Source organism: Cotesia typhae, unplaced genomic scaffold (assembly GCF_013202065.1).
Source record: "Cotesia typhae breed Kobodo isofemale line unplaced genomic scaffold, CoteBio_Ctyphae scaffold_13, whole genome shotgun sequence".
NCBI classification, from domain to species: Eukaryota; Metazoa; Arthropoda; class Insecta; order Hymenoptera; family Braconidae; genus Cotesia; species Cotesia typhae.
In genome coordinates, this window is record NW_027423774.1 from 11,864,671 (window position 1) to 11,887,415 (window position 22,745).

Genomic DNA, 22,745 nt, shown 5'->3' on the forward strand with positions numbered 1-22,745 from the left:
GGCTTGACAATCAGACCCAAAAAAATTTTCTTGGCATCGACGCACTCCAGTCACAATACTTCATAGTGGACGAAGAATTTATTAAGGCATGTAGACCCATCGCAAACGACCTGGCTTGCCAGCCAAATGTCCCTATGAGAAGTATAAATGAAGACAGCGACTGCGAAGTGTTACTTTTAACGAACCCATTATCCAAAATACTAAACTCGTGTGACATCCGGATACTACAAAAATGCGACGATGGTATGATCAAATTAAACGAACCAAATTCATGGGCATATTCTATTTGCAAACCCCAAAAATTCGTAGGAACCTGCGGTACGAGCGTACGGAAAGAATACTTATTAAGTGACACGGGCGCGTTTAAATTAAAACCAGGGTGCGTATTAGGCAATGGGAAAATATCAGTAGCAGGGACTGCAGAGGAACAAATACCAACAAGCACTCACGTGTTTCCAGCTGTGAACATCGAACCTTTAGTTGCAAATTTAACAAACCAACTAAACTCCCCGAACAAACTTACAAATATTCCATTAGACATAATACCCAACGACGATCCTCACTCCCAATGGGGAGATAGCCTAGAAGGTACAAAGAATCGCCTGACCCAAATCGGGTTACACCATCGAGAAGAAGGACAACATCGTTACGTCACAGCAACAAACTCTGGAATAATAATCGCAATAATAGGACTTACCACCCTCATTACTGGATTATACTATCGCCAACTGATACAAAATTGTTTGAAGAAAAATAATCCAAGATACTGTTGTAACAGAAGTCGCAAAAATCTAAAGAACGGTATCGACAACATCATTTTCAATCCAGCTGAAGACACCGTGACGACTTATTGGACTAATTCAGGGAACAAGAATATAAATCCAACCCCCGCTGCCCGCAACAAACAGGAAAGCAATATACAAGACAGAAAGGAGAAAACATCAGATTTAAAACTGCCATCCACGGCTCCTCAACATCCACCAAGCACCCCTAGAAAGACAGAATCAGCCAAGGGCACCAAACCAAAAGGAGTTCGCCTGGCAAATTACGAAGGAGAGTAAAAACATATATACACTACTTATCTATTTTACTCATACTTAAATGCATACCTTTACAGTTTATTCTGATAAATCTTATTAATATCTTAGATATCTAAAATTAATCCCGAGGGGAGGAAAGAAAATATCCAAATCTTTGGAAAAATTTTTTTTTTTTTCCCTCTCACCATATCTCTAAAAAATTTCCAAAATCTACAAAATTCTTCTTTTCTTAAATTGTATCTCTAAAAATTTTAAAAATTCATCAAAACAAGTTTTTTTTTTTTCTTTTCCTTTCCTTCTCTCTATCTTCTCCTACTCCTTTACATAACGTAAGGACGATATACCCATATCGAATTAAAACATTTATATAAAATAATCAGGGATATGCATCATATTTTAAACATTATATTTAAACCACCAGGGAAATAAATTTATATCAATATTCTTATAAATTAGACTTAATATATGTAACGGGCAAAACACGTACTTAATATTTCAATAACGAAATTTATATAACTCAAAAAGATTATCAAAACAAAATTGTAAGCAAGCATGAACTTTTCGCCAAAATGAGACGCCCGAGTTCACGAAAGAAAAGATGCTGTTAGCACCCTTCCTTTCGGGGGGGATGCTGTTATATCCGGCATACCGTATATAATACAGGGCCTCCCATTCCCGCCGAAAAGTACAGCGCTTGCATATTTAGGGAACCACTAACGGGACTGCGCGACAACTCACTCGTGGCTGAAGAATACACATTATCGCGCATTGTCACCTCATCAAAAGAACCAATTGTTTAATTAGTAGTCCCTCTTTGAAATCGCGACCGAGGTGATAAAAACCGCGAACACCATAATTCACGAGCTTATTTTACAAGGTAACAGTTCTGCCTTAAAGCCCGGGTGAGTCCTATACCCCGACACGTATAGGCAGACTTCAATTATTAAATTAATTAGTCATCCTTTCCCTAATTATTCATTTCGATTTCCTTAACGGTATTTCTGAGTTCTGTGATAGTGATTCTTCGAGCCACGATTCGTTTTGACAATAATCGAGATTCCCGCAGTTCCAGTGACCTGGTACCACTCTCAAATTATTTTCTTCTTCTGTGAATTTATAATCGGCGAACTTTTGTTTGCCGGAGTCGTTACTGCGGTTACGAACTCATATACTTTCAATACAACGTTATATTGTTATTAGTTAATAAGTGATAAGTGTAAATTAAGACGTGTTTGCCCATAGGGCCAGTTAATCAGAATATATAAACTAAAAACCCGAATCGAAGTGTCCCATCATTTATAAATTAAGAAGCTATTCATCCTTCAACTTTCGATCTTCAATCTCCAGTCAGAAGGAGGAAGGGATAAGCCAAGTAGCGGAAGTCAAAGGTATAAAGTCCAATCGAAGGACGAATCATCATTCAATTCGTAATAGTAAGTGGAGGATATTATCACTATTTCCGAGATCGATTGTCTATTCCAAGGGGCCCTCTCCGGGGTTTTCACCTTCGCGAACCCATAAATTAAAAACCTAACGATCCTTTCGTTAGGGAAATTCATCTGTTATCCGAACCTCCGATAGTCCAGCTACCAAATTCTAAGATTATATTTTTCGGACATAACAATGATGAGACTGTACAATCAGTAAGATGGCCTGCGAATTCTAAAAGTGCTTACGTATTTTTCTTACAAAAGAAGTAAATTGAAAACTTGAGGTACACCGAAAGAAAGAAAGTCTTAAGTCAAGCGTAAATTTTCTTAAATCAAAAAAATCTTAAGGAAGATTGAAAATTTCTTGAATGAAGTTAATTTTTTTTAAGCCAAGAAAATTCCTTCTTGCTCCAAAATAACTTCGGTCTTCCTTACAATTTTCTTAGTTCAAGAAATTTTCTTTTTCTATGTATATATGACATCTTAATACTTAAAATATATTAACTTATCTTAAACTTAACAAGAAATTAAATAAAATAACTACTACTAACTTCTTTTAAAGTTAAAAAAATACTTAAGTAAATGAGCACAAACAACAAAACAAAAATTTTTAAAATTATAATACTAAATAAAAAAAAATAATCCACAGATTCGGTAGAATCTGGCACCAAGTTCCGTTCAAAAATTTCGTTGTAAACGGAGCGTCAGACTACCGACTGTGTTTACTGTAAGCATGACGTTTTTCTGAGGTTGCAAATTTTATTTTAAATTCTACGTTCTTTCTTTTTCTTAAATTTCTATTATAACAGTAGTTCATACCTTTTTTTCCTAATATTAATTAATTGAAAAAATATGAAAAAATTGTTTAGTTCTATGAATCAGAATTATTTCGGTTCAGACAGCGTTGAATATAACTGCTTAAATTTTGTCCCAATTATAATTTTTTATTCAGATATCTCTGCATAGGAACACTTTTTAATAATAATACTAATTATAATACTAAAAGTAATAATATTGGTAATAATAAATTGATGTTAAAAATGACAGCAATAATAATATTTATCATTATCATTATTATTACTAAAATAATTGTTTGTTATTTTCATTGAATTAATGTGTATTGCAGTATTAAATCTAAATTAAAATTTTTTCTTATTAAGAAAATGTCAAAATTCTCTTTGTATATATAAGAAATGTATCATTTCCATCGATAATTTAAGTTATCGATTTAAACCGGAGGCGTTTTCGCGGATTAGTCAGTTTAAATTTTTTAATACCACTAGCTAATATGAGAAAAGAAAACTTTAATTTTTTTTATCATAATTTGAGCTGTAAAATCAAAGAACGAACGACTTTTCATATGATTATAGCTTTGCCTGAAAAAATTCATTTATTTATGAATTTTTAATATTGCGCGGGAAAAGTTTACGTTTGAAATTAAAAATATAAAAGTATCTTATGAAACAAAAAATTTTATAGAACAAATTATCATACAACCTTCCATGTTTATGTTTGAAACATATTTTTTTAATTAAATTTTATTTGTTAACCAGTTTAAACACACAAACATTGTATGAGTTATACTTTCATCAGATAAACCAGATGTTCAGTGTCTGGGGAATTCTCATTAAAAAGTGTGAACATTCTGTGATCTTATGGTTATTGCCTGTAGGTGGCACTGTCATCCAATTGAGCGGGTTTCAAATAATCTTAATCTCTCGATAATACGAAACATGACTATGCGTTTGATATATTGCGTCATTTACTAACAACAATATCATAATAACAATAAATAATATTGGTAACCATAATAAAAATAACAATAATAGTAATTATAATACCGAAAGTATTAATATCGGTAATAATAAATTGATGTTAAAAATAAAAGCAATAATAATGTTTATTATTATCATTATTATTACTAAAATGATTGTTGTTATTAATAAATCCGAATAAAAACAGTTTCACTGTAAAAAATTGCGCCAAGTCCACGTTCATAAAACTCATCTCAATAACGTTTGCACTTTACAAAAAAATAAGACTCAATATAATAATTGTCATTCTCTACAAAAAAAAGTGAAATACAAAAAAATACCAAGAAACTGTCATAATGTTAAAAAAATTGAAAGAAAATTTGTTGAAAATTTAAAAATTAAAAAAAAAATTTTTTTATCGTACTTGGCGTGCGTCATTGAGTACCCCAAATTTTTTCAGGATAAATAAACTGTTAGGAAGTGAATTAATTTACACCAGTATTTATATTCAATAATCTAGATAAATCTTTATTTGTCTTCTAAGTATCTAATAATTAATAAACTGTGATTAATAATATTGTAATAATATAACGTATTCTGTAACAGAGATAATTAATATATATGTAAAGCACGTGGTAGCTTGTAGCACGACCAAGTGAAGAACGTGCATACGTAGAAAAGTATAGAATGTGGGGAGAGGAGTCGTATGCGCCGTCAAGCGGCGCGTAGGTCGCCGCCAACTCACTAGTTATAATAATAATAGTATAGATATATAATAATAATAAGCTTAAGCGGGCTTGGGTAAATCTTGACCTCCTAACATAAACATCCTTTGAATGATTAAAAATTTATAATTAAGTCAACCTATAAAATGCATGAATTTAATTAATCAACTATTATTATTTAATAATAAGTTTTACAAAATTTAGGTAAAATCGACATGTCATACATATGTTATTTGAAATTTTTTAATCTTCCAGACATCATTTATGATTTTACTAAAACGCCCTCTCGTGTTTGGTTATGAAAACTACTCCAAAGTAGATACAATTGAGTGCCCTAGAAAAGAAAACATATGGCCGACTAAATTGAGAAAATGCGGTGTTATTGCCAATCAAAATGTGTTAATTACAATTAAACTAAGCAATATCAAGTTTCTTCATTGAAGCTTAATGACAGAGCTGAAAAAAATTGAATCCAAAAATTTTATATAATTTCAGATGATTCACCACACCACCATATTGATAGTTATGTCCATTAAAAATTTGAAAAAAAATTTAAAAACGGATTTTTTCACGGAAACTGATAATTAATCGAGTAAGCAGTGTTTTTAATGAGTTGAGTATGCTTGACTAATGTAAATTTATAAGTATAAGAATGTATGAAATCATATATTATGTAATTAGAGCTGATCAGCCCGAATATGTATAACTATACATAATTACATAAATTCAAGCAAAATCGTTTTTTCTCGGGTTGAAATTCTTCCGAAAAAATTTGGGGTACTCAATGACGCACGCCAAGTACGATAAAAAATTTTTTTTTTTAATTTTTAAATTTTCAACAGATTTTCTTTCAATTTTTTTAACATTATGACAGTTTCTTGGTATTTTTTAGTATTTCACTTTTTTTTGTAGAGAATGACAATTATTATATTGAGTCTTATTTTTTTTGTAAAGTGCAAACGTTATTGAGATGAGTTTTATGAACGTGGACTTGGCGCAATTTTTTTTACAGTGAAACTGTTTTTGTTCGGATCAAAAAAACAGTAGCGAAGGTCAATAAAAGGATCTGGACGTCTGCAGCTAATTTTTTATTTTTAATTGGACCTATCAAAATGATTAATATTTAAAAAATCAGTTGTAAGGGATAGTAAGAGGCTCTAAGCGGTTGTGACTGAATTTTTATTTTTTATTACAATAATGAAAATAATTTCGAATCAAAAAATCAGTAGCGAGGGTTAGAAAAACGCTCGGGACGTCTGTAGCTGATTTTTTATTTTCAACTACACTAATAAAAATAATTATTTATTAAACAATCAGTTGTAAGGGACAGTAAGAGGCTCTGGGTGGCTGTGACTGAATTGTTATTTTTTATTAAAACAAAAAAAATAATTTCTAATTAAAAAAACAATAGGGAGGGTCAGTAAGAGGATCTGGACGTTTGTAGCTTATTTTTTATCGTTGATTAGAATAATATAAATAATTACTAGCTGACCCGGCAAACGTTGTTTTGCCATGTATGTTATTTCTAGGAAACATTTTTATAGTTAAATAAAAATAATTATCTACTATAAGTGTGCGGGGAAGTATTTATAATCGAATGCATTATAAAGAATAAAAGTATGTTTCATTAAGGTTAATAAATAAATCTTTATTAGAGTAACGAATACATTTTAAATAACAGTCTTTGATAGCTATCTAAACATCAAAAATAAATATTTATATTTTTACTATCAATTATGGCAGTTGAAAAAAAAAAAATTAATCTCTTAGCGCAATAGAGTGTACAATATTTTTGGTTAGTCCGTCTTTAGCCAACACAAACAAACTGGATGGTTTTCCCACGCGAGAACATCCCACATATAGTTGTCCGTGGAAGAAGCACGGTGTTTCCAAATCTAAGCCACATACAGACAATGTTTGTCCTTGTGACTTATTGATTGTCATAGCGAATGCCAATCTAATTGGGAATTGAGTGTGTTTGAATTCAATTGGCACATCTGTAGGAATCATAGGTATTCGTGGCAGCAACACATTTTCGCCTTGAAACTTGCCATTCAAGATGATGGCTTCAATAACGTTTTTCATTAATTTTTTAATGACTAATCGTGTGCCATTACATAGCCGTGGTGGGTTTAAGTTTCGAAGTAGAATAATCGGAGATCCAACCTTCAATTGTAAATGATGTGGTGGCATGCCTGGCAAATCCAATGAATTTAAGAACTCAATTGGATAATTCACAGTCTCGTTGGTATCGCAAACTGCATCGATAGATTTATATGACACCAAGTCCCCAGGCAACAGCTGTTGTATCTTTAAATTTAACGCATTGACGTCCACATTTTTAGCTGCAAAGATCGCTCTTTCTGCCAGCCACTTATGATTTACATATTGTGTGTGTACGTCGGGAAATATGTGATCGATGAGACTATTTTGCTAGTCGATGATTGTGCAGAAGTCCGTCTGTAATTTTATGCATCCAGTGTTTTCATGTACAGCAACTTTCCCATCGCCAATATCTAACAGTTGTTTAGAGAAAGTTTTGGCGGATGGATCCTGAAGCATTAGAATGCGCATGTTCACCGTCAGTTGTACTTTTTCAACATTACGCCATAGTCGCGATGATTTTAAGCACACGTTGATTTCATCAGCGTAGGTTGAACGCGGAATAACGGGAAGTGTTTGTCTGAAATCACCTGAAAGGAGTAACAAAGTGCCGCCAAATAGTTTATCGTTGTTTTTATATCCTTTAATGTCCTATCAAAGATACGCCCGGCAAACGGTGAATTAAGATTATGGTAGTCACAACGTGCATCCACGCGATTGACGAGTGCACGTTCGGAATCCTCGCCACCCATGAAGTATATTTGTAAAAATTTATGAGGTTCGTTTGGCATTGGTAGCAATGAGCCCACTTTGTGATAAACTTGGCCTTTGATTTTGAACGTGGAATTAAATTGTTGGCCGTTTGCAGCAGTATTGTTAACAATTTCTGTTGCTCCAAATGATGTCATTTGGAAACATAAATTGAATGTGCGAATTGACTTCAGGAATAGGCTAGAATCTGGATCTGTACCGATAAGTAAATCGTGTAATGGTTCAGGTGGTGTTTCAATTTCCGTTAGTTGTATTTTTCCTGATGAGCAACACATCCCAACTGGCTCATTTTTAAATTTAAGTGCATGACAATGCGGGCATTCCTTTTCCAAAGTACCAATAACCACTTTAGAATGATTATAATATTCAACATCCGGCTCGTACTGGAACGCTAGTCGAAGAAATAAATTTGACGTAAATGCTCGATGAACTTGTTGGCGTTGTTGGTCAATTCCTCTACGTCCATCGACTATGAATCTGCGAGTTTCTCTTCGTTCTAGTTATCTTTGTTGATTTTGTTCATCTCGTGCCTCTTGTGATCGTAATTCACGTAACTGCGACATTCTCCTACGCGCATCAGCATTGACTTCTTGAATTTGTTCGCTTAATCTTTGTACTCTTTCATTTACCCGGGCTCTAGAATTGATCGTTCGACGACTCAAATTGGCCCCTTTGCGTTTTGTTGGCATTGCTGACTGTACATAGAACATATAAATAAATGAATTTAAAATACTTAAACGGATAGAAAAATTTGTTTATATTTGATTCAACTCATTGCAATCAACATTAATTAATAACTGTGAAGTGCATTTATTAATACGAATCTACAGATTCAAGAACTCAACATGTGTAAACATAAAACTCATAATCATCCACGCTCTTTGAATTGTCGCGTCATAATTTCATTCCTTGTTTTGTGACGCCTTTCATGAACTCATTTCTTATTACAACCATTACAATCTACATATGCTCATAATACTTATTCTATAATAAGACCACTCACTACACTCATAATCACTCACTCTATTAATCATTGCACTCAGTCAATCTAATCTCTACGCTCATACTATGACTATTAATTAAGTGTAATTAATTAATCGTCTGGTGAACCTAATTCTACAACATTACTCATATTTATCGCTCATAATTGCTAGTGTTAATTATATTGTACATTAATTAACAGTTCAATTGAAGATCAATTTCTACAACTCATACTCAGTATAATTAATATACATTAATTAATACAACTCAATTAAACTCAACTCGCTCGTACTCATAACTCAGCATAGCAATTCAATGCCATAATAATTGTTCAAATGCTCATAGTGATCATAGTTTATTTAATGCTCAACTTTGTAATCTAAGAATGACTGTGATTTATTTATAATATATGACTATAACCACGAATTGTGTCTCCTCCATCTTTTAACACCTAGTCCCGGCAAATAAATATTTAATGATAAGACAATTATCTTACATTTTGGTCCCTCGAGCCGGATTAGGTGTTGAAATCCTATAAAGTGATCACAGACCTTTGCAATCATATTCTCAACAATGTCTAATTGTGTGAATTAATCAGATCCAATCATCATGTCGGATGCGGATATTCCAAGCACCCATCAATCAACTCCAAGCGATCAACCATCTTCCTCTCAAGGCAGTCTCTCATCCACTCAACTCCAGGAGAAGCATTCGGCACCTTCAGGACTACTCATCGGCGAAGAGTCGCCAACTCAATCACCTGCAATCATCAACTCCGATTCTGAAATCATCAATACAAGCTGCTTAAGCGAAGCAGACCAACGAGACGCTTTCTCCTTTCATCTAAGCAGTCCATCTTGGCTCAGTATATGTGACTCTGACGTCACAAGCTCACAACAAGATGGCAGTGGCCATGACACAGAGGCTTACAACGACGCCTCGCATTCCAAGACGCTTGCTGTTCATCTGACCTCATCACTCAACAACTCAAGCAATCAATTCACACAATTTTCATGTGAATTTGAACTCAAAATTAGAACTCAACTATCTCGTATGAGACTTATATCTGATATTGAGAAACTCTCAATGGAGCTCACCTCAGATGAAGGCATTGCGTCACTCAAGGCTCACCATGAAATCCTACTCCAACAATGGCGTGACTTCAATACTATTCACGATTATCTGGGTTCCATCAGCACCCCAGATTTTCTCAAACACTCATATGTCACTGACGACATCTTCAACATCACATACCGATCTTACATCGAAGCTCTCACACGCCTATTAATACTCACCAACTCATACACAACTCCAGTTCAACTGGCACAATTAAATCATCCTGATCTTCATTCACAATCTACTCATCAAGTAATCAACGCGATCAATCACTCGTCAAGGGATTCGTCGAACCCAAACCAAGTTCAATATGCGTGCGACATGTGCGGACGTGATCATTACATTGTCAGATGCAAGCAGTTTGCATCCTTGACTATACAACAGCGCATTCAAGAGGTGAACAATTTAAAACTGTGTTCGAACTGTCTAGGACACCATCGAGTTGACACTTGCAGGTCCAACATCCATTGCAAGATTTGTCAAGATAATCATCACACCATGATTCACCCTGGTATCAACCATACTCATTAATCAGGATGATTGAAAATCATAAGAGCTCACAACATCGCAATCCACCAATATTATTCAAGTGGATACCTCGCATTCAACCCGGCATTTATGCCCAGGTACAACACTCAACCGCTGACCATCAACAACGTCTTGATGTCAACCGCCAATGTCAACTCAATCTGCCTCGTTACACTCGAGATCATCACTCAATCACATGCTGCTCAACTCAACACACCAACATCACATCCAAGATAAGTACTCATCCAATTATCATTCTCTCAAACGCCAGTTCTGAGATCTCTTTGTTTCAGATTTGGTTTACTCAATGCACTTAACTTGTACTCTACACCTACTCAGCATCAACACGATTATCAAGACAGTCACCATCTAAACTAATTACTAAGTAGGTCACCATTCATCAACCATCCATATACCTGACGAGGTACGACTGAAGACCAGAACACCTCATGGCGGGCGGATAGAACTCATCAATAAGCATCAAGTGTCAGATGCCTATCCAACATGCTCCAGCACTCCACTCAACGACACAAGATCGACTTCAATAAAATAATCACCATCGTACTTCATCACACATGCACGAAGTGCATTTACACCAGAGAACTCAAACCATAATTCATTGGGAAGGTCCTCACTCACACACCAGACCAACATGTTCATGCAGGAACTGAGGCTGGCAGAACTCAGCTAGGACACTCCATTGCCACCATGGAGATCAACTCAATATCAATTGAAGATAATACTCATCACAAGTTCCCAATGAATCCACTCGTCCACATACCAATAATCCTTGGATGCTCAGATGCATTGCAAGGGACAATGACATCTGCAGTTGTACTCAAGGTCCAGTTAAAAAAAAAAAAAAAACTCGAACTCAAGGCAAGGCAACGCTGCTTGCTTCACACTCCAGAGACCATCACAATGAATGGATCGCACTCGCACTCACATGTAGACACACTCTGCCAGTCAACTGAAGATTTTACAAGTGTAAACATGCCAATGGACCGACTCATTAATCGCACTCTAGTGGAAGCACTCATTTTAGTTGTTAGACGGACATTATTAGGACTCTTGGTGTCAAAGGTAAAGATCTATTCTAGATGGCCACTGGAAGTTAATTTCCAATAATGAAACCTAACATACTACGGGGCAAGAGACCAATCTCTTGGCCCAGCAATCAACCATGATGGACTGGCCCATCGTGATCAATCAACACCTCTCGTCCTAGCCACTCATACTCACCATTGACGTGATACAATTACTCAATTGGAACATGGTCCAATCTTCGAACTCATCTCAGCAATCAAACTCTGCTCACCATCCGGTTCTGCATCAGTTCACGTCAATGTCAACAGTCAATAGAACTGTAAACACTCAACAACCAAGCATCATTAATTTACGATTACCATTTCCTTGATTAGATACTTCTCAGACACCAATGGTATCACTCAAGGCGATGGGTGTTGGGCATATCCAACGTGATCAACACGAACCACTGCAATGTCATCTGGTGATGCTACCAAACTCAAACTCACATCTCTGACACTCACAGCGTACCAGTACGATGCCAATCAAGTTTCACATCAACCACACTCGTTTCCAGTCAATGAAGTTATGAATCATTGACATCTATCACTCAACCTTTGTCATCATCTCATCAGAATATCTATACTCATCATCATCATGACGATTGCACTCACCAAGTCATGGATCACTCCAAGCTGCAGCCCAACTTCACTTTGACAGCCATCATTGAGAAACCGCAACGCAATTCCATTTCCAATCCACAAATGGATAGGACATGGCTCAAGGATAAACATTAATCAATTGCCACGTATAAACATCGACAGTTCAACAAGAACTGGTAAGTGATCCATAAAAGACAAAGAAAAACTCATTCCCACTCATTACAGATTCCACAATCAGCAAGATGTCTGTACTACACTCTTCAGCAATCTTGATTCATCATGTCAAGGTCCACACTCATTAATCAAGCAATCACACATTGATGACTCCATTCTACTGTACTCAACACAATCATCTCCAGTCATGGAATTTACTGACTATCCTCCATCACCTCTCATAGATCAACCACTCCACTCGACTCAGCCATACAATCTTCAATTAATGGCAATTCACTCATCCAGCTGCTCAACATACATGCATCTAATGCAGTTGTAAAATCAATTAAATATCTCGCTCTTGAACTCAATGAATCGGCTTCATGGTTAAAGAATTTACGACTCTTTGACCTCAAGTGGGGACACGGTTCAACTCATGGCTCGGGAAACTCCAAAGGATCCACAGAATCCATCTACGCTCATTCCAGGTCCGTTTACTCATAGGGACGATGTTCCACATCATCCCAAGGAAATCAAGCTCAATATCAATGCCATTGGTCAACCAAGTGGCAACTCATTCAATATCGAACTCATCATGTGGAAATCCAACTAAAACCATCACCACATCGTCACACTCACACACTAAGGTTAGTACCATATTACCAGAATTTACAACTCTCATAATACTTGTAGATGCTATCCTGAACTGAAGTACCATGGAGATTCATTCCAAGTCCAGCAAGACTTTCCCACTCACTCCTGGGTGTCAAATTCAGTACAACGTACTTATCATTTCAACTCACCGAGATCAACATACTACGGGTATAAAGAAAGTACCTACTCACCAACAGGTTCAACACCTTGGACATGGTTGTAACCAACCAACGAACTCGAAGAGTCAACAATCATCATCCAAGAATCATACCATCAATCTTGGAATCATCAATACAATCATGTGATCATCAATCCACATTCAAAGGATCAAGCACTACTCAAGGGGGCTTGCAACTATCTCACGCTCCATACTCATCATTTTATTCATCTACAATAGACACCAGAATTCAAGAGATCATAATCAGCAACCCTGTTCCTGATGGCGGGCGGAATGTTGCGGAATTACACATTTGTAATTGCCGCAATTTTCTGAGAGTGACCGAGGTGCTGCTACAAACGCGCCCTCAGGTGCTTAACATAAACTCAAACCCGGTTGCGCAGAAAATCTCCAAAAACACGTGCAAGTAAACACGTGGTGATATATATTTGTGCATCAAATTCAACATCAAGTGCAACCAGGATCATCAATCAACCCAACTCAATCAAGAAGATCTTTCTCAAGCTCACTACCAACATCGGAAACTCAGGTATTGATTTATTCAATATTCAATGCACTCTGTGATCACACCAGATCCAACCTATACTCATGTTGCTATCTCACTCTTACTCATTACCACATGGCGTTCCCATGCTGGCACATACACACTCACACTGTCTTATAACATTATTGCAAAACAGCCATCATTGACTCTCGCCTAGCAACACATCACCAAAATATATTGTCATGACTCCAGGTCTATTATTAGACCACTACTCATCATCTTATGCCCCATTATGTGGGAAATGCCGCATTGCGGGTGTTGCTTGGTGGGGTCAGTTGTGACTGTTATATATATACTTACACAGGCTCTAAGGGCCAGATACTGTTCAGATCTTCAAAGATTGTCACCAAATACTTATACTCATCCGAGATCAAGCTGAGGTGGCCTCTCAGTTCACTCATCAAACTCATCCAGAAATCGTTAGAAATCATCAAGTGATTCAACTCATTGCAATCAACATTAATTAATAACTGTGAAGTGCATTTATTAATACGAATCTACAGATTCAAGAACTCAACATGTGTAAACATAAAACTCATAATCATCCACGCTCTTTGAATTGTCGCGTCATAATTTCATTCCTTGTTTTGTGACGCCTTTCATGAACTCATTTCTTATTACAACCATTACAATCTACATATGCTCATAATACTTATTCTATAATAAGACCACTCACTACACTCATAATCACTCACTCTATTAATCATTGCACTCAGTCAATCTAATCTCTACGCTCATACTATGACTATTAATTAAGTGTAATTAATTAATCGTCTGGTGAACCTAATTCTACAACATTACTCATATTTATCGCTCATAATTGCTAGTGTTAATTATATTGTACATTAATTAACAGTTCAATTGAAGATCAATTTCTACAACTCATACTCAGTATAATTAATATACATTAATTAATACAACTGAATTAAACTCAACTCGCTCGTACTCATAACTCAGCATAGCAATTCAATGCCATAATAATTGTTCAAATGCTCATAGTGATCATAGTTTATTTAATGCTCAACTTTGTAATCTAAGAATGACTGTGATTTATTTATAATATATGACTATAACCACGAATTGTGTCTCCTCCATCTTTTAACACCTAGTCCCGGCAAATAAATATTTAATGATAAGACAATTATCTTACAATAAATAATTTGTAAAGATGGTTTATGTTCGTAAGCAATCTTCAGATAATATAAAATTGCAAACAGAAGAAATTCACTCAACGAAATATTTATTAATTTTTTTGAATATACTATAGATATTTGTGGCATAAATATTTGTTAATTATTAATAAAGACTTATTAACAATTAATAAATGTACTTTCATCTCAAATAAATATTTACTGAATGTTAAAATATATTATTTAAATTTGAGAAATTAAATAAATTATTAATAGTTAATAAATCCTTTTATCAGTGTATTGATAGAAAACAGTGACTTAATTTAAACAGTTATCACTTGCTTATTATTTGACTTACCTTTCTTAATAATAAAACAGGTATATTTATTAACCACGTATACGTCTTCGTTTTAATTTATTAACCACGTACACGTTTTCGTTTTGATTTAAAACAATTTCCAAAAAATGCTAAGTACAATATATACAGGTACGGTAATGGCCGTTGTTGGCGGGAGCTTACAACACGTGTTTATTTACATGAGATCACTTAATTAACTGAGAGTTAAAACTGTCTCTGTCAGATTAATAAATAGTAAATAAATTATTGCATTGGAAATTAATGATAATTTTATGATGACAGTAAAATTAATATGAGAGTTGCAAAGGAAAATTAAAATAATCGGTATAACAGTCACTGCTACGATTGATACACAAATAAAACTAAAAAAACATGGCTGAAAAATGTATAGTGAGTAAGACCGGAGACCGGCTTCGTCCTCATCCCTACTACGTAATGTTTGCTGGATAAGTGGTGACACCTGGCGGGGATAACTGATCGATTGATAGTTGATCAGTAGTCGAACGGTGAGGGCGGGAGATCAAATTGAATTTAAAAAAAAATCATAATTAAAGGAACTTGAAATTATAATATCTGGATAGGAATTAATAAATAAAAAATAGGGGTTGATCGTAAAGGGGTGAAAAATTGAGAGGATTATGAGATTTTTTATTGTAAGTCATCAAAAAATAAAAAAAAAATTTTGCCAAAAAATTAAAGTTTTTCATTAACAAATAAAAATAAGGGTTGATCTCAGAGGGGTGAAAATTTAGGGTTGTATGTATTTTTGTATGCTGTGTCATAAAAAAATAAAAACAAAAAATTTTGCCTAAAAAATAAAAACAAGAATTTAGGAGTGGTCTTCCCTTCACATTTAGGGGGATGAAAAATAGATATTGGCCGATTCTCCACCCTGGCCGACAATCACGCTAAGGATCACAAAAATCGGTCGAGCCGTTTCGGAGGAGTTCAAGTTCGAACACAGTGACACGAGAATTTTATATATTAGAAGATTGATTAAGAAATCAGTAGCGAGGGTTAGTGAGAAAATCTGGGCGGCTGTAACTGGATTTTAATTTTTTTTTTTTCAATTACTGAAGTAATTTTTCATTGAAAAATTAGTAGCGACAATCGATAAAAGGCCCTGGGCGGCGGTGACTGAATTTTGATTTTTTATGAGAATAATAAGAATAATATCCCTAGTAGAAATAAGATCAAGTTTTCGTCAAGTAACTGGCCAGTACAACTAACTGTGCCAGTTACTGGATAGAATCGAGTGAAAATTATTTTTACTGTTGATCTAATCAAAAAATCAGTTGCGAGGGTCACCGAGATGCTCTGGACGTCTGTAGTTGATTTTTTTTTTTAATGAGACTAATGAAAATAATTATTAATAAAAAAATCAGTTGTTAGGGATATTAAAATGCTCTGGGTGGCTGTGACTGAATGTTATTTTTTTTTCGATTACTGTCGCAATTATTCATCGAAAAATCAGTAGCGGGGGTCAGTAAAAGGAACTAGGTGGCTGTGATTGAATTTTTATTTTTTATTAGAACAAAAAAAAATAATTTCTAATTAAAAAATCAGTAATGAGTGTCAGTTAGAGGTTCTAGACGTCTGTAGCTGATTTCTTATCTTTAATTAGAATAATAAAAATAATTATTGATTGAAAAATTAGTAGTGACGGTTAATGAGAAGCTGTGGGCACCTGTAACTGAATTTTATTTTTTATTAGAATAATGAGAATAATTTCTAATCAAAAATCAGTAGCAAGGGTCACTAAAAGGCTCTGGAACTCTGTAACTGGATTTGTATTTTTTATTAGAATAATACGAATAATTTGTAATCAAAAAATCAGTCACAAGGGTCAGTATGAGGCTCTGGACGTCATTAGATTATTTTTTGTTTCTTATTAGAATAATGAAAATAATTATTAATTAAATAATAAGTAGAATTTTAATTTTTTTTTTCAATACTGGAGTGATTAGCAAGAGTTAGTAAAAGACATAATCGTTATTTTTATCTTAAGGAAATAAGGTAATTACCGATGGAAGCAATTAAGAGCGAAGATTAAGCAGTCGAACTAGGGAGCGGCCAATGGATTGTAATTTTATTTTTTTAATAACAAATAATTTTAAATAAAAAATCAATTGTGATGAACAATGTACTGAACCTCCAATTTCTTGGAGTAAATTAATCAAATCACGATCATTATTGGTGAAATTAAACAATTATTAACGCAGTTCGATTACGTGATGCTCAACAGCAGATTTCTTTTGGTTAATTAATGTAATAATAATTATTGTTATCAAAATATATCACAGGTTGACTCAAGAGAAACGAGAGAGAACTAGTAGCCCATTTATATCAGTTAATTAATAAAATATCAATTATTATTAATAAAATTAATAAATTATCAACTCGGGCGAATCAAAAGATGTTTCACAGCTGATTTACACCGGCTCATGGATAAAATAGCAATTATTAGTATTAAATTAAGTCACAGGTTGACGGAAAGGAAACGAGAGAGTATCGATGGCTCATTCTGTTTGGTTAATTAATGAAATATTAAATATTATTATCAAAATAATTCATAGGTCATCTAAGAGCAAACCAGAGAGTATCAATGGCTCATTTATTTCGGTTAATTAATAAAATAATAATTATTAACGGTTAAATTAAGCAATCATCGACTCGGACGGGTCAAAAGATGTTTAACAGCTGATTTATTTAGGCTCATGGATAAAATAGCAATTATTATCAAAATAAGTCACAGGTTGACTGAAAGGAAATGAGAGAGTATCGATGGCCCATTCTGTTTGGTTAATTAATTGAATATTACTTATTATCATTAAAATAATTCATCTGTCATCGAAGAGGAAACCAGAGAGTATCGGTGGCTCATTTATTTCGGTTAATTAATAAAATATTAATTATTATTAGTTAAATTAATAAATCATCAACTCCGACGGGTCAAAAGATGTTCAACAGCTGATTTACGCCGGGTAATGAATGAAATAGCAATTATTATCATCAAAATAACTCATAGGTTGACTCAAGGGAAACGAGAGAGTATCGATGGCTCATTTATTTCGGTAAAGTAATAAAATCTCAATTATTTTTAATAAAATTAATAAATTATCAACTCGGGCGAATCAAAAGATGTTTCACAGCTCATTTACTCCGGCTCATGGATAAAATAGCTATTATTATTATCAAAATAAGTCATAGGTTGACTGAAAGGAAACGAGAGAGTATCGATGGCTCATTCTGTTTGGTTAATTAATGAAATATTAAATATTATTATCAAAATAATTCATAGGTCCCCTAAGAGGAAACCAGAGAGTATCAATGGCTCATTTATTTCGTTAATTAATGAAATAATAATTATTAACAGTTAAATTAAGCAATCATCAACTCGGACGGGTCAAAATATGTTCAACAGCTGATTTATTCCGGCTAATGAATAAAATAGCAATTATTATCATCAAAATAAGTCATAGGTTGACTCAAGGAAAACAAGAGAGTATCGATGGCTCATTTATTTCGGTAAATTAATAAAATATCAATTATTATTAATAAAATTAATAAATTATCAACTCGGGCCAATCAAAAGATGTTTAACCGCTGATTTATTTACGCTCTTGGATAAAATAGCAATGATTATCAAAATTAGTCACAGGTTGACTGAAAGGAATTGAGAGAGTATCGATGGCTCATTCTGTTTGGTTAATTAATGAAATATTACTTATTATCATTAAAATAATTCATATGTCATCTAAGAGGAATCCAGAGAGTATCGGTGGCTCATTTATTTCGGTTGATTAATGAGATATTAATTATTATTCGTTAAATAAATAAATCATCAACTCGGACGGCTCAAAAGATGTTCAACAGCTGATTTATTCCGGGTAATGAATAAAATAGCAATTATTATCATCGAAATAATTCATAGGTTGACTCAAGGGAAACGAGAGAGTATCGATGGCTCATTTATTTCAGTAAATTAATAAAATATCAATTATTATTAATAAAATTAATAAATTATCAACTCGGGCGAATCAAAAGATGTTTAACAGCTGATTTACTCCGGCTCATGGATAGAATAGCAATTATGTCTCAAGTTTCGCTCTCGAGATCACTATGTAGTACCGTTTATACGTACACTTCATATCACACAGTTTAAATAAAATAAAATAAAACAACGTAGTTACCTAGAAACTGCTTGTTTATTCTTCATAACCTTTTTTTGTGCGCTTCGAGTTAACATCACATTTATCTTATCTATCAAATTTAATTATTTTAATATCATTTCACTTATTTAACTTACTTATTAATTGTTATTTACAATGAATAAACGTAAAGGAGATGTTAAATATCCTCTTGATTTACTTAAAAAGAAACTTAAGAAGTATCATGACCTCATTGACATCAGTGAGCTTTCTGATGATCCAGATGAGGTTCTTGTAGACCCTTGATTAGATGGTAAATACATCCTGTTATTTTTTTTTTTTTGGCAATAAATTCATTTTTTATGCTTTATTGTACCTTTTTTGACTGGGTTAAGTCTCTCGATATAACAATTGAAGTTCTGGATTTTATAAAATCTTTGATTATATGTTTTACTTTATTTGAATATCTGCATCAGGAAGTGTTACTATATACCTCTTATTTTCCTGGTCGCTATCTTAACCTAGCTCTTTTATGCTCTTGCAGACTCGCTTGATGACGACCATAGTCAGAGTGTTTTAACATCTGACTCTGATTCCTCCTCAGAGGTTATCAAAAATGTCACGAAGGCGTCAAAGCAGTCACATGAGACGACTGAGGCTGAAGTTCCTCATCTTAGTGATGCTGTTCGTAAACTTTTGGGTTCAGATAAACGAGCAACGAAAGACAAAATTTTCAATTTTTATCCTGAATTAGTGGGATGTTGGAATGATGTCCTTAAATCTGGTTTCGATAAAGAGGAAAAATTGCGTATGATTGATACATACCCTATTAAAGGTAATTGCCCTCTTTCTGCGCCGGTTCTTAATCCAGAGCTGATCCCTCTTTTGCATAAGACGGCGCGTTCTCATGATTAATATCTTTCTAAGGACCAGGACATGTCTGGTCGTAGCCTTGTAGCCCTTGGTATGGCTATTTGCAGCATTTTTAATGACAATTCAGAACCTGTGGACAAGGATGAGCTCCTCCAACTTCTCTGCGACTCCAGCAGCATGCTTTGCGAACTAATGTTCCAATTGTCTAAATCTAGACGTTTTCAGCTTTATTCTCAGGTTGACGAGAAAAAGAAGACGGTCCTCGAGGAGGCTGTCACTGATAATTTTCTGTTCGGCGAGAATCTGGGGAAACGAATCAAGGATTCCAATGTATGCGAGAAAACCGGATTATCTCTAAGATCTCAGTCTTCAAAAAATAATTCTGTTAAACCCAGAAATTTTTTTAACTTCAAAAGCCCGTCTGCTACTTGGAGTCAGTTAAATCAGGCGGGCTACTCCCGGTCCTCTTTCAAACCGAACTTCCAACGGGGCAATGCGGTATCGACTCGCTCTCGCATACGGAATCATACTCCTGCAGTTCAGGTCAACCAAGCCCAGTTCCACCCTCCTGCTCCAAAGTAGAGGTGAGTGTTATTGCTGGTCGTCTTAAACATTTTTCACAAACCTGGTTAAAGATAACCTATTCAGTACTAATACCGGTACCTTTCCTCAAACTTGGGTAGGTTTTCTTACAAATAGAATTATTTGTTGGTCTTGAAAAAGACCGATTGGTTAAGACTACGTAGTAGTCTTGAGTTGACTTATTAGTCACACGCTCTTAAATAAGAGCAATAAATATTGAGCTCTGAAAAGAACTGTTTTAATTTTAGCTCTTAAAAAGCTGATTGGATGATACTCGAACGTAGCTGAGATTGACTAAGTATTGGTAATATGGTCTGAGATGACTGACTAAAGACCTTCAGTTGAAGATAGACAAGCTTTGCACGCTTGCTATCCTAAATACTGCACTGTAGATTGTAATCCTTGCTCGCTTATTGTAGACATTGGAGTATTTCCTTCTCCTTCTTCTTCTTCTACTTCTTCTTCTTCACTCGATGGTTTAAAGTGGACTGTGCTAGTAGGTCTCCTCGCTTCCTTTTTTAAACAGTCTGGTGATTTGAGAGGGGATTGGATTATGTGAATACATTGGCTCGCTAGCTCCGATGGACTGAGTGGGGGTTTCGAAGGTAGCGGCCCAATAACAATTTAGAATAATTTCCCACTATAAATAGAATAATTTTCCACTAGCTCTCTCGTTATGGTCCGTGCTTTTGTTAGTACCATGACTAGCTCTCTAGTCATGGTCCGTGCGATTGTTGATGCCAAATGATAATTTTGGGTTTTTTCAACATTCTCCCCCCCCCCCCCCAAATTCTGCAGGAATGCAGAATTTCAATCAGACGACTCTTTGTGAGGAGCTAGTGGGAGAAGAGCTAACTTGACAATTGGTCTAGTAAGAATTGATGTAGCGGTCTTGAGAGTGACTACTCGAGTAAGTCCATCTTTCCCAGGGTGAAGTTGGATTACTCTCGCGAGAGGCCATTTTGAAGGAGGAAGTCTTTCATCTTTTATTAAAACTAAAGACCCTAGTTTGATATTGTCTTGTTGGTTGCGCCACTTTAAGATGGACTGATGTGCAGATAAGCATTCTGCTGACCATCGGTTCCAGAATTGTTGAAATCGTTCCTGAATCCGTTAGAATTGAGATAGTCTGAACTCGTTTACGGAAGTTAGCGATGGTTCAGGTATTGAGTTGAGCGCAGCTCCTCGAATGAAATGGCCTGGAGTTAGAGCTGAGAGGTCCTCCGAATCATCGGATAAAGCACTGAGAGGTCTTGAGTTGAGCACTGCTTCAACTTGTGCTAAGAGGGTTGAAAAATCTTCAAATGTGAAACTGGTTTCCGATATTGACAATTGGAGATGACGTATGACAGATTTAACTGCAGCTTCCCATTTTCTTCCCATGTGCGGTGCTCCTGGGGGATTAAATTTCCAATTGGTACCATCATTGGTGAGTAGGCGTTGAAGCTCTTTTGATTCTGATGTAGCCTGAGAGAAGAGACGTTTTAATTCATTGTCAGCTCCTTTGAAATTAGTTCCACAATCACTATGTAATGTTTTGCAGATTCCTCGACGACTAGAAAATCTTCGAAATGCCTTCAAGAAACCTTCGGTTGAGTAATCTGAGACTGCTTCAAGATGAATTGCTGACGTTGAGAAACAGACGAAGACTGCTATCCACCCTTTAAATTTCCTTGCACCTCTTCCTTGGAATGTTTTAAGAGTTATGGGTCCAGCATAGTTCACACCAGTGGTTTCAAATACTGGTGATGGAGTAACTCGAGATGCTGGAAGAGGGGCCATAATTTGTTGAGTTCTGACTGCTCGAATTCGAGCGCAAGTTAAGCAATGATGGATGTGGGATTTAATAGGAGCTCTGCCGCCCAAAATCTAACATTGACGTCGTAGATATGCCAATGTAAGTTGTGTCCCGCCATGAAGAGTTCTAGTATGAGCATCAGCGATGAGAAGTTCGCATTTACTCGGAAGTATTGGTGGATGCTTGCT

The 22,745-nt window shown here is 35.0% G+C and overlaps 1 protein-coding gene across 1 annotated transcript; it reads right to left on the minus strand.

Moving 5' to 3' along the window:
• Window positions 1-21,872: 21,872 nt before the first annotated feature.
• LOC141534040 (uncharacterized) lies at window positions 21,873-22,541 on the minus strand. The gene has a single exon (XM_074253184.1). It carries the CDS (start codon window positions 22,539-22,541, stop codon window positions 21,873-21,875), a length of 669 nt encoding a protein of 222 aa, XP_074109285.1.
• Window positions 22,542-22,745: the final 204 nt, after the last annotated feature.